General features: G+C 44.3%; 1 protein-coding gene across 5 annotated transcripts in view; it reads right to left on the bottom strand.

Annotated features, from left to right (window-relative positions):
• Window positions 1-25,409, bottom strand: part of LOC115909770 (fatty acyl-CoA reductase 1-like) — a 132,222-nt gene that overhangs the window by 26,734 nt on the left and 80,079 nt on the right. For all 5 annotated transcript variants that reach the window (XM_030959331.1, XM_030959333.1, XM_030959332.1 and 2 more), the window contains one exon: window positions 14,327-14,502. In XM_030959331.1, coding sequence (XP_030815191.1) covers window positions 14,327-14,502 — 176 coding nt within the window. The remainder of the gene's footprint in view (window positions 1-14,326; window positions 14,503-25,409) is intronic.

Here is a 25,409-nt window from a genome sequence, read left to right as displayed (position 1 = left end):
TCAGCATTGCTAGAAATTGTCCTAGAGACAATCTGCAACACATCTCAACAAGCAGACTCTGTTGCATGCTTTGTATTGGAATAGCGACACTTTCCTGCACAGGAGGGAGAAGACTTAGGCATATACAATCTGCTCAGCCCAGGAGTAGAAGCTTTCAAAGACATGTACAATGTTAGGAATTATGCCATCAAGCACAGTGTGCACTAAGAAAACTTAATTATGTAGAAGAGAAAATATAAATAGTCCAAAGGAATACGAACATCAGCTATAGAATACAATCAATATTTGGATCACTGTATCTAAAGTTAGAGATATTTTTCACACATTGCTATTAAAGTGAAGCATTTTCTGTCGATTTCTATTTTCTCCTGACCTTCTATCAGGATGAATACTTCTACGTGAGCGACCCTTCAGATAAAATTTACTTTTCCATGCACATTTCCGTTTGACTGCATCCCTTCTGAGAAGTGATGAACAGAACTGTGCTCATAATATGGGCCTGGCATGGATTTTTGCTGAGTTGCTCAGAGTTCTTTAGCCTTTGTTATAAATGATCAAATCATGAGCCCAAATTATCAAAAATTTAGAAAGATTTATTAATTTGTCTGCGCGACCAAATTTCAGTCTCCGAGACCACCACAGCCAAAGAGACAGCGTCGAGCCCAGGATCGGCGTTGGGTGAACCTGGACCCGACCCCTCGAGTGTCAGAGTCTCCCCTGTTCACGAATTCTGCTTCTTGCAGCGAGGTTTTATACAGTTTATTGTGCCTAAGGCAAAGATGACCAAATTTCCTTTGTAACTCTTCACATGCATCGCTGCTTCTTTCCATGTGCAGAGCTCGACAAAAGCCGGTTCCAGGTGTGTAGTCAGTGTCAATGGGCTGTGTGGAAGCCATGTATTAAGATGTATCAGTTTGGTGCCGCTGACTATCTTGATAGATGCAATCGGCAAGGCGATAATTGCTCTTGGGTGGCTCCCGATGACTCCGGATACTGGCCATCGCCACCCTGGAAGCTTCTATTCTTACGTTAAGGCGTCTTAACTTGTGTCTGGGAACTTGTTGTAATCTGAATAGACAGCAGCTCCCAGCCAGGATGGTCAGAGACATAGTTTTTGGATTTTACAATATTTTATACCATACATTAATAGCATGAATTACCCCTACCATATATTACAATCCCTCCCCTTTTATATCACTAATTTAACTCATGCTCCCTTTATAACACAAATAGCTAAATTCTTTCTACTTCTACCCGCCTCCTTTAAGGGTCTGTCACAAAGAGAGCAACCTTTATGAAATTATCCTGTGCTCCCCTTGTGGAATACCCTGATACTCAGTATTGTTTACACTCGTTTTCACTCGTTTCTCAAATTTCACCAATACTTCGGCAGCACTGCTGGCATACTTCTTCTCTCCCAGGCTCATGATCTTAAGTGTGTTGCTTCCAGAAGCCAACTCTGGGTCCACGGGCACTATTGCTATCTGCATCCCCTGTACCACAGAGTGAATCAAACTAATAAACAAGGAATTAGACATGCCAGGAACAGGATTCCAGCTACTGAACACAGCACAAAGAACATTATTTTGTTCCACCAGCCCCCATCAAATAATCTGTCCCACCATGAAGACTGCATAATTGAATTCCATTTTTGAACTGAGACATGGGCCACTTTCTTGATCTCGGCTGCCAATCCTCTTATGGTCTCCCCATAATCGTCAATCTCAATACAACATTCTGGTTCATTGAATTTTCGACACACTCCCCCTTCTTTGGCCAGCAGATAGTCTAAAGCTTTTTGATTTTGGTACACAAATGCCCGCACCTGGGTGTGCTGCTGACTAAGTAAATCCAGGGCCTCTGAGGTGTGATTTGATACAATTTCCACCACTGCTTGTAGCCGAATCAGCTGGTTCAGTAGATAAATCACAGCCCTATACCGTAGCTTCCATCTGCGTAGAAGCCCACGTGGCCAGTCCATAATAATGAATTATTCTCGCAGCTGGCCTCTCTTCCTCCCCCCAGATTTGTATGCCACTTATTACAGGTATCATCTTTTTCAAGCTTCTTCTCTCCCTCCTCAGGGTCTCATACAGAGGAGCCCCTAGTAGGTTACTTTTCATTCGAGGGAGAGTAAAGAAGACTGGCCGGATCATGCCCAGAGTACATGATCCCTTCCACCTCAGGGGTAACTCACTGTATGCCTTTTCCCCACAAATCCAATAAATTCCATCCAGGGCTTTCTATCTAATGTTCGCTCTCCCTGGGTCTCCCCAGTATTCTCTCAGGCCCTCCAAGGATTGGTAAGGGTTGGCTCCAAGATTTTTGACCCAGCAAAGTCCTATTTTTCTGTTCCATTCACAATTGGTCTCATTCTTCTGGCTCCAGTACGCCACAGGGGGTTCTGGTTGCCAGACCTTGCCCTTATTATTTGAATTTACCATCAGGGTAGTCACACACGGAGTGTATCCCACCATTTCGGTATATTCTTTTCCTCCACAACTGATGCAAACGGTTCCAATCACCCTCTGGTCCAAAATCCATCTCTCAGGCCTCTGTGCCAATTTAGAGACTCTTGGATTGTCCCATTTCAGAAGCTGTTCTGGAGCCAAACCTTCCCCTTTCCATGGCCATTTCTCTGCTGACTTCAGCCCTCCTCAAATCCAGCAATTTGACAATCCCAGTTGCGCTGCAATTTCTTGCATCAAATCAATAAATAGGTTCCTGTCCGGGGAAGGTAATTCCACATCAGTGTATTGTTTCTCAAGTAATTCGTACTGTTTTCCCAGACTTTTCAATCTCTCTTGTTCAATTCGCTTTCTCCTCATTTATGACTCCCTTCTCTTCAATTCCTGAGTGATCTCCCTCATTCTTCCCTCAGGATCCTCACCATCTTCATTTTTCGTGAAACAGACAACCCTGTCATATTGCAGGCACACCCTATCATCATTCGCCTGTGCCAAATCCAATATCCCTGCTCAAGGTACATTTGCTATCAAATTTAACATTTCGTCCCATCCAATATATTTTCCCATTCATTGTGCATATCCCCAGCATGGCATTGTCATAACACAATGGATTGACTTGGTGATACGCAACAAAAATTGATTCAGTTTTTCCCTCAACCCATATGGTTCGATTGTATTGGTTGCAAACGGGGATTGACATTATTTCTGCACTCCGTCTCCGTATCTGATGCTTGTGCTCGTCTGACTGCCTGTTCCTTGACTCTGCCTTGGGATTGATACACCAAATCCCTTTGTCCAATTTACATAATTTGACCCTCATGCCATTTTTCCAACAGTACCTGCCAGGCTCCTTGATGCATTCCTCTGGGGCTTGGTATGCTGAGGGTTTCCCGTCCCCTTGCTCAACTGGGACCACCTGAGTGCAACTTCCACACTCATCTGTGGAGCTGTCATTTCCGCCTCTCATTGGGACCTCAATGTGCAGACTCTGTGTCCCACACATGGCTAGGCTCAGGCCAATCAGGATTCCCATCAGGTGTACTCCTCTGCCTTTGCCTCTGCCCCCTGGAGTGTCACCAGCGGTGAGGAAGACCATCTTCACGGCAGCAGGAGTATTCTTCGGAGAACACATTCTCTGACCTAGCTGCACACCTCCTTTTGAAGGTGCCCCACCGTGAAATTCTGATGGCATCGGAGCTGCATGGTACCTTGATTTGATTTCTGGCACTCCACATCCAGAACCTCTGCCTTAGATCTAAGTTTTCCACGCACCCCATTTTGAAAAATCTGAAACAACTCCTGTGAATCTAATACAATGATTCCTAGACTTGTGGCTAGGGTTAGGATTGGGTCAGCCAGCTCAAGCTCCTCCTCCAGACACTGAGTGCACAACCCCTTTGGCCTCTGTCCCCTTCTACAGTGTACAACAAACACCTCTGACAATATTCACACTTGAAATGTACAAATGGATAGCATACACAGTCAGACAGTATACAACTTATCCACTCGCCGTCGGTCATTTACAAGGACGTTGGAGTTTGAGTTTCAAGTCGCCTAGGGAAGAAGTGACCCTCCACTCGGGTGCTTCCTCCTGATGTTCGACTTTCTTCACCCTAGACGTGTGTGTCCAGCCTTTCTCCGCCATCCGAATGGCCGTGTCTGTTGTCAAGAGCACAAGAAAGGGACCTTCCCAGTGAGGAGAGAGAGGTAAATCTTTGCACACTTTCACAAGCACTCTGTTGCCTGGTTGAATTTTGTGGATAGCGAATCCCAGAGGAGCACTCTGAGATACTATCCCTTGTTTCCTAAGTTCCTGCAAATTTTTGTTGATTGCAACCAGTGTCATGGTTTGACACTGGCACAATGCCAGTGCCCCATGAAAATACACCTTGCCTGGTGTCTGCTGTGAGATGTGACCAATAAGGTCACATCTCACATCAAGGAAATAAGCAAAGCACCCTACTTAGGAATAGAGGGAAAAAAGTTTATTAACTAAACTACAAAAGAAAAGGACACGCATACACACACACATGGAAAATGAAAACTTCACAAAATCATTTCCTCCTCCCCCCACCACATTTTCAATACATCTATTTTTCAAATTTCAACTCTCAGTCCATCATCACTCTGTAAATAATTCTCGGTCTGTCAAGAGGAGGAATCCTTCTTGAGCCATGGTGACCTCTTCCTTTCATGTCCAGTGCTCTCGCCACCGGAACATGGACCAGAGCTGCTTCTAGGGTTGTCCTTTTTAAGGGTGCTTTGTCTCCTTCCAAAAAGAGCACAGTCTCTCCTTTTTGGGACCATCTGTCCCCCCCAAATTTCTACGCCCTGGGGCCGAGGGGTCTCAACACTGAACTCTCCCGGTTTCGAGCCATTGCCACCCCCTAGATGCAGTCTCTGTATCACAGGAAAAATTGTACTGTCCATGGCTATACAAGAAGTCCAGCCAAAGGCCACTCCATCATCTCCTGCCATCTAGGGTTCTCTCACAACCCTGCATCGCATCACACTTGCCCATTTCCTGCTCTTTATCTTCCACTCTACCCCTGCTCCAGAAAAGGTCAATACTCTGCGAGATTTTAATTGTCCAAACAGGGGTTAAAAACTCCTACAAGCAGCCAGGATCCTTCTCCTCTGCACCCCCCCCTTCCCCCTCCTTCTCCACAGGCCAATATCAGTTTCAAGGACACAGTCCCGTGCAATCCCGGGGGTGGGGGCAGTTGCCCAATACCTCTCGGACTTCTCTCTCTCTCTGTCTCTCCTGGGGGGGGGCTGCCCGATGCCTCTCGGTAAGATTCTTCTCCATCCTTCCACCCTTGGGCCAGGCCTACCTCCCATCTCCGTCCAAAGGCCTGGCACGGCTTCCCCTCCCCCCGCCCAGCCGGCAGCAGCTGGGACTGGGGGGGAGAGATCCGAAACTCTTCCTGCCGGAAATCAAAGAGAAACTCCCAAGGGAGAGCTCTGCTTTTTAACCCCTGTGCTCTCAGAGACGTATCCAATACCTCAGTGACCAAACCAGATGCCCATTTCAGAATCTGAACCCCACTGGCCTGACCACTACATTCCCAGAAAACCTACTTCCGATCAAACCACATCAACCAGATATGGTTGAATCTGGCAGTCCTCAAGCCTGGGGTGTCCCACCGGCATCCCATGTCTATATGGCATCCCATATAGCATTTCAAATGGTGAGAGCCCCGTCTCTGAATGAGGCATCGTCCTGTTATTAAGCAACGCTAAAGGTAGGCATTTCAACCAAGACATCAGAGTTTCTAAAATTAATTTAGATAACTGTGCTTTCAAGGTCTGATTCATCCTTTCCACCAGTCCTGACCTCTGGGGATGCCACGGAGTGTGGTATTCCCGCCGAATGCCTAGCGCATCAGCCATCTGCTTAATAGTCTTTGACATATGTCCTGGTTCAGAGCAAATCTGGGAGAGAATCCCAAAGGGGCTCCAGTAGGAAAGCAGATTAAATCAGCCCCTCCCCCCAACCAGTCCAGGAGAAGCTACCTCCTTGGAGAAAGGTGGAAAAAAACTGTTTATTTAACAATAAAACCTAAACAATATTAAACAATAAAACCCCTTGCTGCTCCAAAAGAGATGACAAACTGAGAAAACCCCATCCCTGGGTTGCAGCTGAGCTCACTCAGTCTCTGATCAGTCTGTTGGTGCTGGAAATGCCGCAGGCCAGGCCTGGCCTAGCGGGCCACAGGTGCGAGCTGCCAGTGCTCCCCAGGGTGTTCAGTCCAGAGCAGGTTTCAAGAGGTCCAAACAAAAGGGAAAAAAACCACAGTCCAGGGAACTTCTTTGCCTCAGCTAGCTAAACTAACTAAAAGCAAAAGAGAGCTCTGTCCCGCTGTCTGTCCATCCGCAGACAACACAGTCAGGAGCAGGAATGTGGAAGAGTGAGTGCAGTGTCTGAAAAACAAAACCTGCCTGCTTCTTCTCTCCCCCCCTTCACTCTCTGGAACACGGCTTGAAGGTGCAAAACTTATTATTATACAGTATAAACAGAATGAGACGACTGGGAATAAAAGCATCATATAGTCAACCCAGGACAATATAAAATGTGTTCCTTGGTCCAAATCAATGTAATTCACCACCCCGTATGGGGGTACAATTTCCTCCAGTAATTTTCTGGACACTGTCTGAGCCGTTGCCCGTGGGCTGGGAAAAGCCTCCACCCAATGAGTCAGTTTGTCCACAATCACAAGCACAAACTTGAATCTTCCCACCTTTGGCAACTCTGCGAAATCAACTTGTATTCTTTCAAATGGTCAGTACGCAATGGGGCAACTCCCCAGGATGGCCTGTCTTGCTCTTGTTTTGTTAATTCTCTGACAAATCAGGCATCCTTGTACCTCCTGTTTGGCCAATTCGTAAATTCCCTTGCACCTGAAAAATTTCAAAAATTGTTCTGCCAGGGCCTATGCCCCCCAATGTGTTCGCTGGTGCAGTTTCCGCAAAATCCTCTTGGTAAAACCCTTAGAAACTAGTTCTCTCCCATCAGGTAATTTCCACTTACCTTCTTCCAATTTTCCCCCAGTCTTCTCATAGCATTCAATCTCCTTTTGGGAGGGCTGAGGAGGGTCATCTGGGACCTCGATCCCTTCAATCTCCGGGGTACTTACCATCATCAGTGACGCGGTCTTGGCTTCCTGGTCTGCGAAATTGTTTCCCCTGGTTCGGAACGGAATCCCTGCCTGGTGTCCCTTCACGTGGACCACCACAATTTCCTCTGGCCCCCTTAGAGCTTCTAATATTTGCCAGATCAATTCCCCATGCATCAGTCCCTTCCCCCTGGTGTTGATCAACCCCCTTTCTTCCCAGATTTTCCCAAAGGTGTGAACCACTCCAAAGGCATACCTGGAATCTGTAAAAATTGTTCCCTTTTTCCATTTCAGTTCCTTCAAGGCTCTCAGAACCGCGTACAGTTCGCAAGCCTGTGCTGACCAACTCGCGCTCAGGGGACCTGCTTCAATCACTTTTCCCATTCGTCCATCCACAACTGCATATCCTGATTTCCTTTTTCCATCAATCACTCTTCTTGACCCATCTACAAACCATTTTTCTCCTTTATCTAGCTCTTCCTCTTCTAAATCCTCTCTGATCTTTGTAATTCAACCACCTCCACACAATCGTGAACCAGCTCCCCTAAAGCTTCCCCAAACAAAAACTGTGCAGCGTTCTGCATGGTCGTTGTCCGCAATTCCAAATCCTGTGAGTGAATCAAAATGGCTTCATACTTCAGCAATCTAGCATCAGTGAGCCATTTATCTGCCTTTTGTTGTAGTATTCCCCACACATTGTGTGGTGCAAATACTACCAATGGTGTGCCGAAGGTTACGTTCCTAGCTTCCTCCACCAGCGGCAATCACCTGCAGGCAGGTGGGCCAGCCTGTGCTGACCGGGTCCAAAAGCCTCGACCTCGACAAGTAACCTACTGGTTTCCTGACCCCTGCCCAGTCCTGTGTCAGCACCTCGTGTGCTGTGTAATTGCTCATGTCCACGAACAACTGAAAGGGTTTCTTCACATCAGGGAGGCTCAGCACTGGTGCCACTGTGAATGCTTCCTTGACTCCCCATAATTCTTCTTCATCTTTTTCCATCCATTTGATTCGGTCTGTGGTGAATTTCTCATATAGAAACTTCACCTTTTCACTGTACCCTTCAATCCACTGCTGGCAATATCCCAACAACCCCAAAAGCTGTCTGACCTCCCTTTTTGTTTGCGGGGGTGCTAAGGCAATAATCCCTGACACCCTTTCTGGATCCAATTTCTTTTTTCCCTTGGTTAACCAATGTCCCAAGTACCTGACCTCAGGCTCTGTGAATTGCAACTTCGACTCTGACATCTTCAACCCCTTTTCCCCTAAAAAGTTCAAAAGCTCAGTGGTGCTCACCCTTACAACCTCCTCCCTTGGACCTGCAACCAACAAATCGTCTACATATTGTAGCAATTTTGTCCCCTCCGTTGGTACAAAATGACTCAAAACCTGCTCAAGTGCTTGCCCAAATAAATTCGGGGAATCCATGAAGCCCTGAGGCAATGACGTCCACCTGAGCTGATGCTTTCTGTTCATCTCCGGATCTTCCCACTGAAACACAAAATAATCTCTGCTGCCCTCCGCTAAAGGACAGGTTCAAAAAGCATCCTACAAGTCAATCACGCTGTACCACATGTCCTCGGGAGAAATGTTATTCAACAAAGTGTAAGGATTCGAGACTGTGGGGAACAAGTCTTAGTTCTCTGTTTCACAGCCCTTAAATCTTGCACCAGCCTAAAGCTACTGTCCATCTTTTTCACAGCCAAAATTGGGGTGTTGTGCCGGGACATGCACGGCTCCAACGTTCCTTTCTTTATCGATTCGTCAATCACCGTTTTCAATCCCCTCCTCTCCTCCATGGAGATGGGATATTGTTTGACCCAAATAGGGTCTTCTGGTCTCTCAATTTCGACATAAATCGGCTCTATGTCCAACCTCCCAGTTTCCCCTTGGACATTCCACACCTTCGGGTCTATTTTCTCCTCGTCCTGGACAGTGAGCTTATACATTCTCACCCTGAGCCGGGAATTCTTCACTGCCAAGCAGATTTCTAGGACTACCATCATGTCCCGCCCCAGTAAATTAAAATCCGCATCCTGTATCAATAATATATTTCCTGTATGTCTTTTGTTTTCTGTTTCTATTTCTACATCTTTTATGATCCGAACCTCAAAGGGTTTTGCCTTTTGCCCTGATTACCATCATTGAATCGTCGCTCAGAGAGCACCCTTGCGGCAGCTGCTGCACCGCTGTCCGTTCCGCCCCCCAGTCTACCATAAACCACATCTCCTGCCTGTGGGGTCCTACTTTTAATTTTATCAAGGGCTCCCTTGGTGTTCCGGACCCCAAACTGAAAAGACCCTGATACCCCTAACCTTCTTGAAACATTGCCTGGTCCTTGGCTTTGTTGGGACAATTTCTTTGGAAGTGTGTCCCTTTTGCTCGCAGTAATAGCACTCGAAATCTCTCTTCTGATCGTTCGATCCTTTTCCTTGGGAAGGGTTCTGCTTCCTCGCCGGCGCCTTCTTCACCATGTCTCTGACCTGCTCCTGTTTTTGTACTTCCCTTACTGCAGCTACCAATAACTTAGCTTGGATCTTCTGTTTCTCTTTGTCTCGCCTCATGCAGACTTTCTGGGCTTCCCGAAGTAGCTCCTACAAGCCCTTTTCCTGCCAACCATCTATCTTTTCTAGCTTTTTCCGAATGTCCTCCCAGGATTTTGCCACAAACTGAGTTTTCAGCAAAACCGCCCTGATTGGAGAATCGGGATCCGTCCCTGAATACATTCTCAGGCCCTTTCGGAGCCTCTCCAACCACTCTGTGGGTGTTTCATCTTTTCCCTGGCACTCCCTGAGTACCTTACTCATGTTCTGTCCCTTGGGTACTGCTTCCCTGATACCCTGAATTATCATATTTCTTAAATTCACCATTTTCTGCGTCCCCTCCTCTGTCTGGGCATTCCACATGGTTTCTGGTTTGGTCATCTCTCGTCCCTGCTTTCCCCATTGGGGTTTCTCTTTTCCCAATCTTTGATTGCGGCTAGTCTGATCATGTCCCTTTCGTCATTGTTGAACAGCAATCTCATGATTGCTTGGAGATCCTCATAGGTGTAGGTGCTGGTGCCTAGCAATTCACCTAGCCCTTCCGCCACCCCCAAAGGATCATGCATCTCTTTCCCATCTCTTTCTTGAATGCTCTCACGTCACTGGTGTCGATCGGGGCATGTACGAATCCAATAACTCCAGGAGCCGTTGGCACCTCCCGTAAAGGGCAGAAGCCGGGTTTTCTTCCTCATCCTCACTGTCTCCTGTGGTTGCCCTTCTCGTTCGCTGTCTCGTTTGATGGGCCAGGGGAGAGCTAACTTTGGGGATGGTTACCTGTTTTTCTTCAGTTTTGGGAAGGGTTGGCAGCAGCGACTGCTCACATGGGAGCAGAGGTGCCGTGGCTTGTTCACATGGAAGGGGAGGCTGCTGCTGCGGCGGCGCCGAGACCTGACCCGGTGGGATCGCTGCCTTGAGAGGCAACGTGGGCACTAGCGGTGTCTGAGCTGGTCTGGGCTGGGGCAGAGAAACAAGGTAGGGAGGTGGAAGATTGTCCAAGGGTTCCCATTCCTTTCCCCTGTTCGCTGTGCATCGGAGGGCTCGTACCAGGTATAAACTCGTACAAGTGTACCTCCACATTTCGGCATACTCAATTTCCTCAAAATCCTGCGGGCAGCGATTAAATATGTGATTGTACAAAGACTCGCAAGTCCATGCCTCAAATGCGTCGAACACCGGCCAAACCACATATTTTCCGATCTCCTTCCCTCCCCATTTTTCCATACAAAAATGCAAAATTTTCTCCTTGGACTTACCTGCTCTCCTGGGGCTGTCGTCCCAATGCTCTAGCATCCACCCCAACGGACTATCCCTTGGGATTTCTGGTAGAACTTTCTCAGGACCCTGGGGAGATTTTTCATGGGGTTTTCTCTGGAACCTGCTCTTTCCCAACCCCATTTTTCCAAAAATCTCGCCTGTGAATTTTCTCACCTTATCTCCTCCGGTTGGGATGCTCGTCGCGAGTCCCGAATGCTTGTCCGATGTTGATTTCCTGAGCTTGCAAAATGCCACCAGTCTTAGTCAAACGGAGAACTGTTCCGCTGACTTTTTGACTCATCTCCGGTTTTCTTACCTGTTTTCACTGGATCAGAAGGCAGACGGGCTCCTGGAATTTTCTAAGATCGTCTTTTTCTCCTTTCTGACCTGACCGCGACTGGTTTCCCCCCTTGAATTCCCTATGAGTCCCGGATCCCATGTGTGTTAAGAAAAAGCGTCCGCTTCCCCCTTGGCCGACCATGTCCCTCGCGAGATGGCGGTAACACGATTGTGGGTCCCACACTCGCTTCGTGACAGAGTCACGTCTCACACACATGCTTGGTCACACCCCACTCAACCATGCGATACTCACAGTTCCTTTCCCACGTGTATTCTTCGTGCACGTAGATTTCCAAGTGGAAAAAGCACCTCGGGCTCGGAGATCCCCTGGATCTTGATGAGTTTCTGAGAGCTGGGCCCGTTTTTATCCCTCTTTGGCTGTGGCTCCGGTTTCGGTTCGGTGATTTTTGATTGGTCTCACAGACTCCAATCCCGTTCAGCTAACTGAAATCAGGAGGGCGCCTTCTGGGCGGGAAGGGGTCCCGAAACCTAAATTCAAATCACTTCGGGTTGTCACCAGATTATTATGAATTATCAAATCGTGAGCCCAAATTATCAAAAATTTAGCCAAGATTTATTAATTTGTCTGCGCGACCGAATTTCAGTCTCCGAGACCACCACAGCCAAAGAGACAGCGTCAAGCCCAGGACCAGCGTTGGGTGAACCTGGACCTGACCCCTCGAGTGTCAGAGTCTCCCCTGTTCACGAATTCTGCTTCTTGCAGCGAGGTTTTATACAGTTTATTATGCCTAAGGCAAAGATGACCAAATTTCCTTTGTAACTCTTCACATGCATCGCTGCTTCTTTCCATGTGCAGAGCTCGACAAAAGCCGGTTCCAGGTGCGTAGTCAGCGTCAATGGGCTCCGTGGAAGCCATGTATTAAGATGTATCAGTTTGGTGCTGCTGACTATCTTGATAGATGCAATTGGCAAGGCGATAATCACTCTTGGGTGGCTCCCGATGACTCGGGATACCGGTCATCACCGCCCTGGAAGCTTCTATTCTTACGTTAAGGCATCGATCATTATCTTAACTTGTGTCTGGGAACTTGTTGTAATCTGAATAGACAGCAGCTCCCAGCCAGGATGGTCAGAGACATAGTTTTTGGATTTTACAATATTTTATACCATACATTAATAGCATGAATTATCCCTACCATATATTACAGCCTGTAAAGGGAATATCTCTAACACTGGCAGTTTGTTGTTTGCTTTACCATTATTTTTTTTTATTTCTATTAAACTAGCATCTATTAAAATTTCAATATAACACAATTTTTGAGATTTCTGCCCTCAGGAGTTCCATCTGGAGAATTTTCTAAATGTACTGCATGTTGATGCCAATAATTCATTTAGTGTCTCCACTGCTGTTTCTCCAGTATCTTCACAGCAATGCTTTTGTCCCCCTCCTTATCTATTGGCTTTACATATTCTGTTGTAATCTTTGAGCTTCTGCCACGTTGAAAAAATATTTTTATTTATGTCACCACCAAGTTTCTGCTTAAAATTCATAACTAAGCAGCAATATTGTGCTTTCACATTTAACTTGCTAAAACTTTTACCCATCTGATATATTTTATTATTCAGTCAGGAATAATTTGAGTTGAATAACTTCTCATATTTTGCCTTCTAATCATAATTTTCCTTGAGAGATTAGAGAGATTTTGACAGATCACATACAATCAGTCTTCAGTTTTTCCATTGCCTGTAAGCTGACGACCTTTTAAACTTTTAGCTTCTTTCTAGCTATCCTGCTTATTAAAAATGTGGTTTCCTGTGACAGCAGTCACAAGGGTTTTCAGGTGAGGTGAGAGACGAGAACATTGACTCCATGTTCAGAAGGCTTGATTTATTATTTTATGATATATATATGACATTATAACTATACTAAAAAGAAATAGAAGGAAAAGTTTCCAGAAGCTAGCTACACTAAGAATAGACTAGAAAGAATGATAACAAAGGCAGCTCTCTCGGACTCTGTCCGAGAGAGCTCAGTCCTGGATTGGCCACTAACTATAAACATCCAAGATGGGCCAATCCAGACGGACCTGTTGCATTCCACAGCAGCAGATAACAATTGTTTACATCTGTCTCTGAGGCCACAGCTCCTCAGAAGGAAAAATCCCAAAGAAAAGATTTTTCACAAAGAGATGTCTGCGACAGTTTCCCTTTGATGTTTCATGCCACTGAAACTTATTTTTAAAGTGTGTTCATTTGTGCATTGATTTAACATTTGTGGCTGCTTACATACTGGCTCAAGATCACATCAAGAGGTGCTTTCTTTCTGGTGTTTCTCTAATTAGTTGCTCTAAAAAGCAAATAATTATGGTGGACATACTGGATATCTCTTTAGCCTATGAGCAAATAAAGATTGGTATTACGAATTGTGTTTTCTACTAATGACAGCTTTACTGTTTTTTCAGAAGACTGAGGATCTGGCAATGCAGATCATCTATCAGGATTTGCTGAAATGGATAATCTGCACAGAAGCATTTACACATCTAATCTTGTTTCAGCGGCTTATTTCTGCTGCTTTTTCCTAATGGAAAAGCCTCCCTGGACAGGCACTCCCAAGGGAACTCCTTCAGAAACCGAGCACTCATCGTAAACAGTTAATTACACTGAGAGCTGGGTATTTTAAAGGTTGTGATGGGCTGTTTTCTCAAACCACAGCTCATTTCCCTCTCCAGCTACTCAGTGACAAAGAAAGGCCATTAACAACACCAGCTTTAGAGACAGACACACAGTTTCTCTGTCTGCAGCTCTGCCAAAACATCTCCCTAACGACCTCAACCACACTTTTCCTCACCCAAGTTTTAGGTCGTACTTAACTTCCTTACAGTCTTACAACCCAATCCTGCAGTTCTTCCTTTTGTTCCCGTGGGACTGCACCAAGACAACTCCCTTTTGACATATGCGTGCGCACACACACACACACACACACACACACACAGCATTTCAGAGCACACTCCTTCCATGTTCAGCACAGAACCACGGGGAGCACGAACATGGACAGGGGAATCAGCACTGCAGCCATGCAAGGAATGCTCTGGGCAGTGCCATGGTGCACTCTGATCCCACTCAGCAAACACAGAAAAGCAGGACGTACTTGAGGGGTTCGTCAAAGCGAACTGTGGCTGCACAGTGGAAGACAACATTGACCCGGGTCAGAAGCTCTTCCTCATCTTCAGCACTGATGGCCAGCTTGGGCTGAGTCAGTTCAGCATTAATAGGCTTAATCTTCTCGTGGAAATTAGGGCAATCTTCTCGGACCCTGTCAAAGACCTTGAAGCACAAACAGAGAGAGATCAGGTACCGAATTAGGCTGCTGAGATTGCTTTGATTAACAGCCAGTCTGATCACATCAATCATTGCAACTGGCACAAAAGAGAATTCCTGCCTGGGGAATGACACAGGTGAGATGGTAAAATAGTCCATTCACTTGTTCCCTCCTAAGGGAAACAGAACAAAAATATAGGTTGTAAAGCATTATTCTCAAGAGATTAATGAATCTTCTCTGCCACCACTCATTTTCTCAGAGAGCCACCAAAATTCCTCTGTATCCACATCTCCTGCAACCACATGCTACTTGACCTTGAGGGCTGGCTGTAGGACCAAAACAGGAGCTAAAGAGCAAGAGGGCAGAGTATGGAGGGGGAAAGCCTGTGCAGCTTTACCCAGGCTAGATGGTTCTACAAACAACTTGCAGAGAGGAAGGGAACTGGGCAGTGTTGCTCCTCCTCCTCCTTTACTGCTCCTTGTCTACTGTCACTCCTTGTTCATGTCAGAGGAGTCCAGTGGGGACCTGCTTTTGGGATGGAAGCATGGGGCATCCCAATAATCCCCACTACTGAAGCTGCTGAGTGCCACCAGCCGTTTTGCATAACTGAACATGTGTGGAGCTGGTTGGCCTCTCAAGACATCTTCCAGCCCTTTTCTTCCTACAAGTATGATCCATAGGTCTCTCCAAGATACATTTCTGCAATATTTCATTTGAGCCATTTCAACTGAATTAATAGAAACTGTTAAGTACAACAAGACCCTTTGTAAGAATTCGTACTTAGTGGGCTGTTCAGGTCCAATATGGCTAGCTATGGACCCAAGCCCTCACGACCTTACATAGGACAAAACTCACAATCTTACATAGGACAAAAGGCAAGAGACAAAAGGCGCTCTTCTCTCAGGAACAAAGTCCTATTTTATTAATAGAAGACACCAGGTGGTCCAGGTGACTTCCCACGTGGAAAACAGGGGGTGGCCTTCTTGCAAGGTGGGGGGAAGGGGGGCGGGGGAAGGGAGCTACAGCCAATGGGATACAAGTGAGGAGGGGCGATGGGAGGGGCAAACCAGGAAGAGACTGGCAATGCTGACACTTAGGGGAGGAAAGGGGAAGACCATGTGATGATAGGATACAAATAATGTGAACAGTGCAAATTACCAAACACCCAGTGCAAATAACTAAATAACTATTTAGTGCAATACAACAATCCTTCCATTTTTCTTTTCGTTTTTCTTTTCTTTTTTTTTTTTTTTGAGGGGGTGTGGAGAAAAGTGACATCATGAAAGGTAGAAAGAATTAATAGAAAATAGAATAGAATGGCTGTGGGATCTGAAGAGGTATTATCTAGATTCCAAAGGATAATCACACCTCTAAGGTAACAAGTCTACTGTCAGGAACACCTAATACTGTGAGAGTTTACTGAGGGATACAAAGGACAAATCACACCACCTTTGGACACCTTTAAAACCTGTCTAGATAAGCAGTGCCAGGAAAGGCAGGGAACAGCTGAACATTGGAGAAGGAGGATGGACCAGCTGACTTTTCAGTAGCTCTGTGTTTTTGGGGTGTTTCCCCTCTTCTGTAGCCTATACACCAGTAACATTGAGTTTGGAAATATCTTTACTACCATGGCCTCTTGTTTTCTTAGAGTTTCTTCTGCCTTTGATGTGCCCAGTGCTTATGTACAAGCAGAAATTGTGTGACATAAATTAAACATACTAAGAGACACATGAAAGACTAAATTTATCCTAATAGCAGTACTTTTTCTGTTGACTAAGGGATTATCATCTTTCTGCTTATCTGACAAGCAAATCTAGATAAACCTTGAGGTTTTTAGGGATAAAGAGGTGATAAAAGAATCATTAGCCTTCTCCATTATGTACCACACTCTACACTCATTTTAAATTGCCACAGCTGCATATCCTTCATAAACATGAAACTTTAGCCCAAGTTAGGACAACACAAAGCCATTTCACTCTTCTCAGCTGCACCTGAGTGCACACATCTTTCATCAATGTGGCTAGGCCAGAAAATAGATCTCTAGAGAGAGTTATTAATGGGCAAAGGTGTTGGTGAGAGCTGGCTGGACTGTAGGAACTGAATTCCCAGGCACTGACAGCCCTAATGTCTGCAAAAAGCTTTTTTTCTAACAAGATGCTGCACTGGCTCTCCAAACATGCATCATCTTCTGAGAGATGACAGCAAACCCTAATGGGACACAAATGGAAAGGTTTCTCAGAGAATACACGTGAGACCAAAGCTAAAGAGAGATGTGGGACCAAAGCTTCTGAGAGTCTTGTGGGACTCTCAGAAATAATCATTTACATTTGTTCTGTTGCAGAGAGTGCAAAATGCCACAAAATGACAGTTATTTTCTACTTGTTTGGCATAAATAATGCAAAGGCAGAGAAAAAACGAATCAGCCCTTTGTCCATTTCTGTCATGGCATATAAAGTAAGAGTAGTATTTTTGCAGCCTTGGACAGCTAAATTCTTCCTACATCTCCTCCTGATATTCCCACTGCAGATAATATCCCCTTCAGCCTCTGTGCCTGCTGCTACCACGTGCCACTCAGCTGCTGCAGCTTTTCATCCCCTCCAATGATTCACTGCATTCCTCTGAAAGATGAAGGCAATTTCCACATGCAAGCACACAAGTCAGCACACTGCTTTGGAAGCCTTCTGCACCACAGGAACATTTGGTATATTGTCATCATTAAATCAGATAACGGGAGCAGTTTTTTAATCGAAATCTGCAGCTTCTTTTATGGAAGCTGAAGGGTTCAGACTTGTCAGTGCTTTACAGGGAAATGAGGCAAGATTTAAAGGCAAAATAAATGCAGCTTATTTTATACTGCTTCCTGCAGTTCAAGGAGTACTTAATATAAAGATGATGCTTAGTCTGAAGGTAAATAGTAATTGCATCTCTAAATCCTGATGAACTCACCAAGAGCATAAATAATAAATCCCCAGTAACTGTGTGACGCCTAAGGATTGTTCTGTCTTTTCTTTTTAGAAGCCATCTGCCAATATAAAACACAGTCAGTGGACTGGCCTGACGTACTGTTGAAATTACATGTAAAAATTGGCCAGGTCAGCAGCACTTCTGAAGGGATACAGGAATTGCTACAAAATCAGTGAGAGAGAGAAAGGAAAGGCCTTTGACTGTCAAGTTGTCCAACATTAATGAAATTCAGGGAAATCAGTAATAATGTTATCCTGATTTCAGTGTCTTTTTGAGCGTCCTAATGCTGCTATTCCCATTTTTAACCTCAAAACAGATGTAAGTTCAGCATGGGCTGTGCTGCCCCTCAACAGAGGGGAGAATTTCTTATTTCTCATTTTATAATCAGGCAATTCCCATTTATAATACTAATCAAATCTCTGTGATTTCACTATACATTGTCAAAAATGTAAACACAGGACATCTGGAATTTCTCCCAACATTCTAGTTGAGTGTGTCTGATGGATACTTTCCCTATTCCTGCCCTCCTAAGCTCAGACTTCCCTTTCTAAAGGATTTTTGCAGTTCTTGGTGTTCCCTGCCCTTACCTTAAAGGATGTAATAATTCAGAGAGGTTTCTGCCTACAAATCCTTCAGTTGGAATTTTTTCCATGCCACAAAGATACAAAAACCTCAAAAAAGGGCAAATTGCACATCTGTGGAACAGCAAAGCTGAAAAATAAACGAACCACTGTGCAAAATGCCAAAGCCCTTGCATCTTTCTCAGGAGGCATTTTCAGTGAAGTAAATACAAAGTAATGAAAAGTAGAGTGCCTAAGCCATGGTCCACTTTAAACAAAGAACTTGCATGAGTTTAGTCTTGTCAAAGCCTTCTCAAAGGCCTGTGTAGTCCTTTCTTTTTTGGACAGTACTCCTGCATCTCCCTCTACCCCACTGCACTGGTGGGCAGTGGTGACTGCTGATTGGTGACTGACCCAGAAAGTGTCAAGTTTTTAAGTGCAGCCAAGATAGGCAACCTTTTTTCCTCAGGTGTGTTTAATAGGTGCCAGGAACTCAGGCTTCTCTAGGAAGATTGGTAATTTACATTACAACATGAACATTTCAAGGCATTACTGTATGACAACCTTTAAAGTGGAGAAAATCCAGAGAACTTCCACAAAATGGAACTCATAAATGGTGAACCAATGGGAACATTAAGGTCGAGAGAGCTCAGTTAAAAAAAAAAAAAAAAAAAAAAAGCACCAAAAGCTTCCACCTCTCATATAAAGAAATGGAAGGGATTGCTTAGCATGATTCAGGAGAATATATGCAAGAATTGCTCCTTGTGAAGGAAATACATAATTTATCCTAATAGAGACACAGGCCAAGGGATAAAATATCAGGGCAAGAATTTCTTCAAAGAAAAAGGTGTTCACTGGCTGTGTAGAGCAATTTTAAACCCAGGGTGTTTGAAATCCCTCTTCTGAAAAGAGCATTGGTGTACAAATACAGGGGAGCAGCCTATATATAAACACACAAAATAACACCCCCCAAGGTGTGCATCCATACCTCGGTGATTTCAATCAGCTTCATAAATATATAGATGATCATCACAAATTTAAACTATTGAAGGCACCAAAGTCATGCAAACAACTCTTAAAAAAACACCTGATGTCTGTAGTTTAGTCCTGCTAAAAGGATTTACCAGACTTGTGTTTGCCATTGATAAAATCCTCCAATACATCTAAGGAAGGAAGGTACACAACTATTTTGGAATTGCCATTTTAGCAAATTTGAGATATAACCAGGCAGCTTCAAAGTAATTACCAAGCAATAAATCTTTAGCCTGGTAGATTTCCAGCAATAAACAACAGGATTATTCAGTCAAGTAATGTGTGAAAATGTAGATCAGGGGGCTTTAACTGGGACAGAGCCTTTTCTTCCCCCCTTTTTGCACTCTGTCTCATTTCCTCTTCAGAAAATTGCTTTTATCTACAGTTCTTCTCATGGCAAATAAAGCATAACTCATCTCATCAGTGGGAAAGCAGGCAGCAGAGCGTTCCTCATTACAGAAAAATTAACGGCTTATGCTTCAATCCAGAGATATTACTTTCCCCTGAGTAGAGCTAATGTAGTGGAAATACAGAACCCACCACCACCACCTAGTAAACAAAACAGCTGATTACTTAGAAGATGAAGACTACAGAAACAAATAGAGGGACAGAAAGTTTCAGTAAAGGTCAGATAAGACTAATATGTATATCCAGCTATTTGAGATGTGGTTTTGAATAGCCAGCTTCCTTAAAAACTGGCTGCTGACCAAGCCTGCTGTTTTCTAGCAAGAATACTTGAATTACACAGCAGTGAATCTGGAACACTTTGAAGTCAGACACTGTGGACAGGAGCATGAGGGATCTGAGAGACATGGAAAAGCTTTCCGTGGTCTCTAGCGCCATCTTATATGTGGGTGGACAAATCATGGATAGAACAAGGGGTTCTGTTTATCACAGATATTCCTGGTGCCCCTGGGTGGTACTTTGAGATCAGCACTAGTGTTTGACAGGGAAGAATGTAAGTGCAGGGAAGGAGAATAGCAACACTTGGAGCTTTTCCTATACGAACCACTGAAAATGTTTCTTCCCACTCATTTCCTAGGACTAGTTTCCTTCTCACCCTTCTCCATAACTATGCCCCAATGAGGCCATGGGTAAACAGGAGTCAATTGCCAAAGCATGTCTGTAACAGCCACAGGGCCTGCAACGCCTCCCTGGCAGTCAGTTGCCTAAGATAAGAAATGCCTAGTCATGATGACTGGATCAAGAGACCCCTTTTCTGCCTCGGACCCTCATTATCTCTCTTTAAGACCATAGGTCATATTTACCTCAACCCTTACTATTGGACTGTTTCCCAAAACCCATATACCCTATATAAACCCCTACCTCTGCCCAGTTTGGCAAAAGAGCCGTCACTGTGTCACCCTTCGCAGAGGCTGCCAATAAAGACACATCTGCGGAACCTCACACAGCTCTTCTCCTCTCTCATCCCTGCGTCTGCCAAGGCACCTAGCAAGTAAAGAGCTGAACTCACCAAAGAGTGATCTCACTTAAAGAGCTGAGCTGCTTGCTAAGTTTGCCTGCGGCTGGGAGCCTGCCTGAGACACCTGGACAGGTTGTGCTTAGCGGTACTTCGCTACTTGGGACACTTAGGGCAGCCGGGGTTGGACAGACCACGAGAACCCAGACCATTATACATGTCAGCAGTCCCAAGGGGAGTCAGACCCCTGTGCCCTTGCTCAGTTCCTGCTCTGCAGAATTGATTACTTTTGACTGGCTGTGAGAATCACTGTATGGACTTGGAAATATCAGTAAGTATAAAGTTATCCAGACACAGGATCTTTATCTGCTTTTCCATACCCACTGCCTTTAATCACAGATCTTCAAAGTTTCACTGCCAGATTTGCTTGGACACCCAGGAACTTCAGGAGTGTTTGTTGAATTCCTGAGGATAACCAGACAGGACTAAGGGTCCTGTTGTGTTAAACACAGACTAAGGGTTGTGTCAAACACAGACTCCTACTTTTTGGAGATGCTGTTGGAAATTACCAAGAAATACTTAGAAAGATATTTAAAGAATTTACCAATATCTACTTTCTAATTTGAGAGCATAATGGCTGTCACACAGACACAGAGGAGGCAGCACTGTATAAAACACAGTGCTGGGATGCAATTCCAATTTTGCTTCAAGGACAAAACATCTGGGTCATTCAGCCCATAGGCAAGTCAGGAGATGCAAACTTCTCAACTTGGGCCCCTCTGAAGAGCTTCTCCAAAGAAATGGCAGCCTAGGGCAGGTGTCCTGCACTTCCTCACCCCGTCCTGCCAGAAAGCATAGAACAGCACCATTTAGAGAATCAGGGGTAATGTGGGCACACGCCATTAATTAAAAGGGTAAAGGGAGTGAAAAATCCTTTAATGCCACACACAGCAGAAGCTGAACAAATCAAGAAAGATGCATCAAATATTAAAAGCTACTCAAATAAAAGAGAAATTCTTCAAGCATTGCAGTGAGAGGGCACTCAAGTGTAGAGAGCTGAACATCTGGGAAATGAGTACAGCAGAATAATAGTTCACTCACTCTTCTAGAATGAACTGTGCTAGAAGATTACCAGAAAAAAGACCAAGTCACTGGTCACAAGTGAGGAGTTAGCCTGGAACCACGTTTTTTCCCAACAGATATCCTACCTGCGGCCATGATGTCATGGAAGGTAAGAAAGCTTTCCTGCCAGCTGGTCCCAGTGACTGAAATTCATGCTAAGGATACTGAATTTATGGATGTGTCAAACAGTATTATGGATGCATCAAACAGCACAATGAATTAAAGATGGAAGTTTTGCAGGAGGTTCCTGGAATGTGTTGATGAGAACTTCCTTCTCTAGGTAATAGAGGAGCCAATGAGGAGAGGCGCTGTGTTGGACCTTGTTCTCAGCAACCTCTGTTCTCACCAACAGGTTCAGATGGGATTTTCTTGGAAATTCCTCCTCGTGAGGGTGATGAGGTTTTGGCATAGGTTGGACAGAGCTTGGAGCAAGCTGGTATAGTGGAAGGTCCTTGAAAGGGAGTGGAACTGGATGATTTTTATGGTCCCTTTCAACCTAAACCATTCAGTGATTTTGTGATTTACCTAGGACAATTTCTCATTTAAGCATTTTTCTTTAGTGCTCACATCTGACACAAATATTTTGTCAGATATGTAATCCTACATATATTTTTGTTATCTTCATCATGACAACGTAATTTTTTGAGGGGTGCTTAAAAGTAAAGCCTTAAGTTGGGGTATGCCAGCCTGTGAAATACCTGTCTTTTTTCCTTCCTATCCCTTAAGTAGGACCATATTCCCACAGTAAGGCTACAGGCAGCCCATATAGTGAGAAAACAAATGGGAAAATCCCTGAGAGATTATCAGAAGTTAATGCAATTTTGAAAACTGACAGGAAGAGCAGGGACACCACTAGAAGTGAGGGGCCTTGCAAACAAGAAACCAACACAGTGAAGAAGAAAACAGTTGATATTCTAAGAAACCATCTAAGAAAGGATGTCTTAATTGTTGTAAACCGATTTTCTGTAGTGTCACTATTCCAAGCAAGCAAGGTAGTAAGGCGGTTACAAGTAATCCTTGATTTCCATCCAAGGAGCCTTCAGCTTAGGGAAATTAAAACTTGTTTAAGAAGATAGAACCATCTGTCCAAATTGAGTCTGCTACTTACAGCACAATCTGGCTCTGCAAATACCCCTGCTACCGGAGACAAACTGTAACCAATGCCTCTAATTATGGCCAGTTCTCAGAGGAATCCATAGAAATTTTGGATATGGTTGTAGAAGCCCCTCTAGAATCACAGCTCAAACCTTTTCTCTGAATCCAACCCCTTTGCATGTTATTCAAAATATGGACTTTTTTTTAAACAATGCTTGGATCAATTAGTTCTGCCCATAATGAACATTCTTAAAATTCACCAATTCCTGGCCATGGGTAAAAACAAAACAAAACAAAACAAAGCTATTAAAAAAACCAATTCCACTGAATTTTGTCAAATTATCTGGATGTAAGGAAAAGGCAGAATTGTCCCAGGAAGTCTGTAGCAGCCTTTTGGCATGCAGACTCCCTTATTCAGCTGCTTGGGTTTCTTCAAGCAGGAGGTGTTGTCTTGTTTCACAACAAAGATACCTGTTGTCAGGAGGGCCATTTCCCCTCAGTCTGTGATAGTAACACGTCTTCCAGAAGCAGATGTCACTCACTTCCCCATACAGAGTGTTGCCACAGATGGCTCAGCTACACCCTCTGAAGTATTTCTCCCTCTCCTGCTATTGCAATTGCATCCCCCTAGAATGTTCTGACAGGCCTGATGGTGAAAGGTAAGTCAGATGATGTTTCACACACCTGGTGAGACTGCTCCTCTTTAAGGCTGAGAAAGATGAGTTTTGTCTGCAGTCAGGTAGGACTTTTATCTGTATTTTGTTGGGGTTTTTGTGTTGGTTTTTTATTTTTGGTTTGGTTTTTTGGTTTTTTTATTTGTTTTTTTGTTTTTTTTTAATCGAGAAATCCAATTATTTTAGTATGGAAAGAAACACACACACGTTTTAAACAGGATCAAGAAAGCTGTATCAAGTGTTCTTCAGCCAGGCTCAGGTTTTAGCTTGCTTTGGCACCTCAGAGACTACTGAAGGGTAATCAACAAGCCTAACTTGTCCTCTCTGCCACTCTACTAATTCTTCCAGCTAAAGCCAGAATATTAAAGCTTTCTGAGCACAGGATTTGTGGCTCAAGACATCTTTCACACTTACATGCATTTTTCAATACATCTATCAAGAGAAAAGTTACTTTTCTCTGTAAGTATATTTTCAACTCATACTGCTTCCAAGGGAGACCAAAGAGGATAATCCACGTAAACTGAACTGGAATTCATGCACTCTGCCTTTAGCTTCCAGCTCTAGGTTGCACCAACTAATTTTATGTTATCCAGCCCATACAAGGCAGAAAAGTGAATACTTGGGCTAATTATGCTTCAGGTGTAACAAATCACTTGACCATGTGTCACCAGAAAGAGCAATGTTTCCAATCAGGTTAACCTGTGCAGGGCCAGAAGTTGGATTTGATGATCCTTGTGGGCCATTTCCAACTTGGGGAATTCTATGATTCTGTAAACAACAAAAAGCTTTTTGTACACAAAAGCCTCCTCATCTGTCTGAGCAGGGATTACCAATAATGAGCCTGTATCCTTGGCTGTGGTCCCATAAGATTATAAATACTTTTAAAGTTTTAATCTACTATTGAAAAAAATGTGACAGAAGGAGTAGAGGAGAAACAAACAGAACATACCCCAACCAACCATCCTGAGGTACTGAAATGCACCTCTCAGCCCACACAAGTAAGAAATACACAATGTTTGCAAATACTACTTGCATGAGGCTATCCTATATATCCTAACTATGTATTTAACTGAGGCAAGTATAGGTCATTTCTCTACCTGTCTTGCTACAGTCATTAGGGGCAGCCTATTGGTTTTCCAGATTCCTGGGGGAAAAAAACCAACCCAATACTTAAAGATCTGCCCAAGCTACATGGTTGTAAAGTTAGGATCTCTAGGGCATACAGAACAGCTATCACAGTGTGATAAGGTGTATGCAGAAGGTCCCGATGGAGCACCAAGAAATGCTTCTCCTGAGAATGAGGAAAGCCGTTAAAACAGCTCAAGGACAACAAGCTGCAGGAGCACAAAACCAGAGTGTGACGAATGGGCCACTCTGGCGCTGTGTTATGCAGGCTATGCACAAGAGGAGAAACGGCTTGTGTTTAATAAGAACTAAGTAGAACAGTCAAGAATAAAATAAAATTGTCTTAGTGAGTGAATATGGTCAACAATATGATGCCAGCATGAACTGGATGCTGGAAGGGCTAGTTTTGTGGTGCAAAGTCTTCAAAGTCACCTGTACCCAGGCAACCATGTAAGTAAAACTATACAAATCAAGACTGCCTGAAGAACAGCACTGAAAAAACCCACCAAACTTGAGTATGAATACAGCAGTAATGGTACCAACTAGGAGAAAAAGTAAATGGGGATACACTGTCTGAGAGGAGTTTGGATAGAGAAAGTGATGTGCAAGTGTGGTCCAAAAATCAAACATCCAAAAATAGAAAATGTGGAAGATATAAAATCAGGTATAAAAGAGGACAGAGCTATTTTTTTTTTTCTGGAATGTGGACACCTACAAATGGTGATGAATCCAAGTCCACAGTGATGTTGAAAAGACCCCTACTGGGTAACCTGCTGGAGTTGCCATCATGTCTTCATCTGAAAAGAGCTGGTGTGAGACAGTGGAGAAAGAAGCAGTAGACTTGAAGTGGTTAGGGAGATAGAGTTATAACTCAGCAGAAGTTGGATGTGATTCATAATAATTGTAATGGTAATTAGTAG

This window comes from Camarhynchus parvulus, chromosome 1A, assembly GCF_901933205.1.
Source record: "Camarhynchus parvulus chromosome 1A, STF_HiC, whole genome shotgun sequence".
Taxonomy (NCBI): domain Eukaryota; kingdom Metazoa; phylum Chordata; class Aves; order Passeriformes; family Thraupidae; genus Camarhynchus; species Camarhynchus parvulus.
The sequence above is the reverse complement of the archived record's forward strand: the minus strand, read 5'-3'. Positions and strand labels throughout refer to the sequence as shown.